This window comes from Vicia villosa, linkage group LG3, assembly GCF_029867415.1.
Source record: "Vicia villosa cultivar HV-30 ecotype Madison, WI linkage group LG3, Vvil1.0, whole genome shotgun sequence".
Classification (NCBI taxonomy): Eukaryota; Viridiplantae; Streptophyta; class Magnoliopsida; order Fabales; family Fabaceae; genus Vicia; species Vicia villosa.
In genome coordinates, this window is record NC_081182.1 from 209,315,507 (window position 1) to 209,319,603 (window position 4,097).

The following is a 4,097-nucleotide window of genomic DNA, read 5'->3' on the forward strand; positions in this document are numbered from 1 at the left end:
TGTGGCCCGTTTCTATATCCTTACGTGGAAAATTGTGGCCAGGGAAATAACATTACCCACTTAATGGAAAATCCATGACCCATTTTTATACTTATGTGAAAAGTTGTGGCTGAGGAAAGATGTCCCATGTTGTTATCAATCTTCCAAGGTAGACATGGGTCATTTGAACCCGAGTGTTGATATTCACACACCGTATGAGATCGATTGGATCTCGATTTCCCTATTATGGCATAACTATAGTTAATTAAATTTGAGAAAAAAAATACTATGAGTAGAATAGAACACGAGAACACCTTGATTGAGCGAACTTAAGGTGTTGTTAGAACTCCACTGATATAGTTATATCTCACCCCATGTCTAATATTTCAGGTAATCCTGTGTCATGCAAAGGAAAATGCAAGTTGGCTTGAAGAATTTCAATTCTTGTGTCCTATTTTGTATTTTATAATGTGCATTCTATTAGTAGTATTATGTTGTAGACATCCATTTTATGTATGTACTTTGTTTGGATCTTGTAATGTACATGTATTGGATGTCATCTAGACAATTTTGTTGTGCTCAGTACCAAACATAACGTTGTGCATACTATGATTCTAAAAATTTCAGAATTTTCGATACTTCTTAGATACTTGGAAATCACCCTTCGTTCACTAATTTTTGTCAGTTTATCATTCTGCAGTGAGGACCAAAAGGAAGGACAAGACCATTGCCGACATAATCACCGATAGAGCGACAACTTGGGCTAGGGTTGATACAGTAGAGACTTCTCAACTACGGGATGTACGACTAGCTCGAACGGTTCTCATCGAAAACGGTTGGCTGAGCATTCCCAGGCCCAGCTCCGTGCACCCTGACACCGAACAATTAGAGTTTATGAGATACCTGTTGCTGATGATGTACCTGTATTTCACCCTTTCATTTGTATCAATCCAATATTTATGAAACTCGATCTTTCTCACCTTTTTGTTATTTCTTGAATGCATACAAGAAATTTCATATGACCTACTGAAAATTTCGTTCGTACAATTTGTTCCATTTTTTACCAGGAACATTTTTGGTATTTTAAAAATATAGAAGGATGCTAAGTTCAACTTGGGGGGTGGCAAATTAAAACTTCCTTGACAAGTTAGGAGTTAAAAAAAATTTTAGAATCCAACCTTACAACCAATCAGTGCAAGAGAATTAATTCCACCATACACTAATAAATATCTCATGTAAACAAAATTCCGTATAAATTAATCTAACACAAAAATTGTTAATATCTAACCGAATTTTAACCGAAGTACATTTTTAAAACTCAAATCTTCACCACTAAATAATTTTTTAAGAGTTGACAAGTTGGGTGTTAATTATAGAGGATCTTTTTTAATACTATTAAAAATGACATAAAAATGTCATTCGTTAGGACATAGTTCATCAGTGTTTTTATTTTATTTTAATTTTTTTTCTCTCAAGTACGAATATCATAAAATGTGACACTATCTAATTCAATACTAAACCAAATCTTAATAAAACTATAGTAATTTTCCTAAAAGACTAAAATAAAATATAACTCAAAATAAAACAATATTTTAAAATAATAGGATTCAAAATAAAATGATGGTTTAAATTAATATTCTAATTATATAACACAAATTCATTATGATATGGAAAATTTGGAAGTCACAATATACATCCAAATTTAAAAGAAAATGAAAACATTCTAATAATTTTATTGCCTTTTTTATTTGATTATCAAAATTTTAGAGAACAAAGCCATAATTTGAAGGTACATGAAATTACAAACGATATAAATATATAAATTACAATTATTCATCATAAATATATTATGCATATTTTTTGATATTTCAAAATGAAGATTATTCATTGTAATTATGGTATTAGAGGAACCTCTTGAAACTTTGTACATACTTTTTTAACGCACTTAAAAATGATTCTCAGCATGTTAGGAGTAATCATTGAGAATGGACAATCTTCATCAGTTTCACATGGACGACCAGCTATAGTGAAAAATAAAATAAAAAATATTAGTTAAACACTTAAAATTTTTATATATATATATATATATATATATATATATATATATATATATATATATATATATATATATATATATATATATATATATATATATATATATATATATATATATATATATATATATATATATATATATATATATATATAAAATAAAAAAGAAATAATAAAAGGCAAAATTGATTTACCAATATCCTCCATCGAAAGAAGGAATAGAGAAAACAATACAATTATTGCATAAAGAAATTTGAGAGTCTTGGCCATATTTTTTTTCTTCTTTCTTTCTTGTTTTCAAGTAAAATGAGATATGATCCATTTATAGAGTGTAAATCTAATGTAATGCTTAACACAATTAAATATTTTTAGCAATAAAGTGCATATTATATTTTAATTGTCCCTTTTGCACGTTTAATGAGTGTCTCTTAAGCATATTTAGTAAAGGGTGTAACATACAAATACTTCATAATCGTTTAGATACTTTAAAAAGTAATTTTACATCCTTTGGTGATGAAAAAAGGGCATGTCGGTTTCTTTTTTAGAAAATTGATTCATTATGTTATAATTATCTCGATGAATCGTTATGTAATGCTTCGAAATTGAATTAATTAGATTTAAATTCTGACAGAAATATTTTTTTAATAGTTTTTTAAACACTCTCGAATGTTTTAGAGTTTTGATGCACGAATATCCAAAATAATTGAAACTTCTTGAATTTGCACAAAATAGATGAAAACTCGAATGTAGCAAAGAGTGTCTGAAATTTATTCTAGAGAATATGTGTTTTGTGCTGCAATTTTTTGAATCCGAAATGAAGTATTTACAGGCTAGATTAGTATTGTTTCACAAGGTAACGACTCTTGATGAAACAATACTTTTATCAAAAGGTGTAATGATTCGCCTATACCAACATATTTCAAGTATTGCCTGATTTCATTCTGCAACACTTTACAAAATGTTATCTTATTTCGAATTCAAACTCTCAAACAAAAAACAAGAGCAACGATCATTTCATGCCGGCCGAAGGGAGACCGCCGGATCGCCACCGGCGTATCCTCATTAACATCGTGAATAAGCCGATTGATCTGATGCATCATGCCTAACTGCTCAAGTTCTACCTACAAGCCGCCACTAGCGCCTCTACGCTGACGCCCTCGGACCCGGGGCCAGATCCGGTGTCGCCAGTGTGTTTACGGTGATTTGCGGTAAACAACCGCTAGTCCTCCAAACTATAAAGTATACTTTGGTTACTCCCAGGATCGACTAGATTGATCCTAGGACATAGTCAAACAATTGTCTTTCGATATGATTTGATTCATGCTTGTTTGTTCTGGCTTCGAGAAAACTTGTTTATGATATGATCATGTGAATGTTTACTTAAAAACAACACTTGTTATACACATAAGTATGTCTTTCGACAAAGAAATATAAATAAAAGCGTATAAACTGCAGAAATGTAAAGTGCAGGAATGTAACGTGCAAGAATGTAAAATTTAGAAATATAAAGTGCTTCAAAATGAAAGTTAGACGAAATAAAGAAGTGCAGGAATGTAAATAACAGGAAGTAAATGAAAGCAGTACTAATGAAAAGATGCTTGAATAAAGAAAAATACAAATGTATTAAACTGGTGTTGGTGTCATATGTACATTTCTCAGCAAACTCGTTCTCTAAACACTTGATACTTGAGTGGTTTGTGAGTGATTTGTACAAAATGAACACACGGAATCCTAACATTAAGACCCTTATTTATACTAAATTCGACCCTAACGGTCCTACACTAATCTGATGCCACGTTGCCCAAAGAATCCCTGGGATGCCATCTGTCTTTGTGCAGTTACACAAACTACTTCGAAATTCAAATCCTCCCGCCTGAATCCTCTTTCGACGCGTGACAGCGTGATCAGAATTGAGAATGCCACGAAAACACGCCAAGCTTCAGTACTTTACGTATTTCGCAAAAAATGTTTAAGTCTTTAAAGATAATCTTCTTCGAATTAGCTCCAATTCTAACCATCTTTACTCCAACTCAAACAAACATTCTCGAAACATGGCCATCAGTAGC

General features: G+C 31.2%; 1 protein-coding gene across 1 annotated transcript; it reads right to left on the reverse strand.

Moving 5' to 3' along the window:
- Nucleotides 1-1,700: 1,700 nt before the first annotated feature.
- On the reverse strand, nucleotides 1,701-2,452 carry LOC131657239 (nodulin-3-like). The gene is made up of 2 exons (XM_058926700.1): nucleotides 2,226-2,452; nucleotides 1,701-2,000 (listed from the first exon to the last, which is right to left on the reverse strand). The coding sequence occupies exons 1-2, from the start codon at nucleotides 2,299-2,301 to the stop codon at nucleotides 1,873-1,875; spliced, it is 204 nt and encodes a 67-aa protein (XP_058782683.1). The 5' UTR covers nucleotides 2,302-2,452; the 3' UTR covers nucleotides 1,701-1,872.
- Between the last annotated feature and the right edge of the window lie 1,645 nt (nucleotides 2,453-4,097).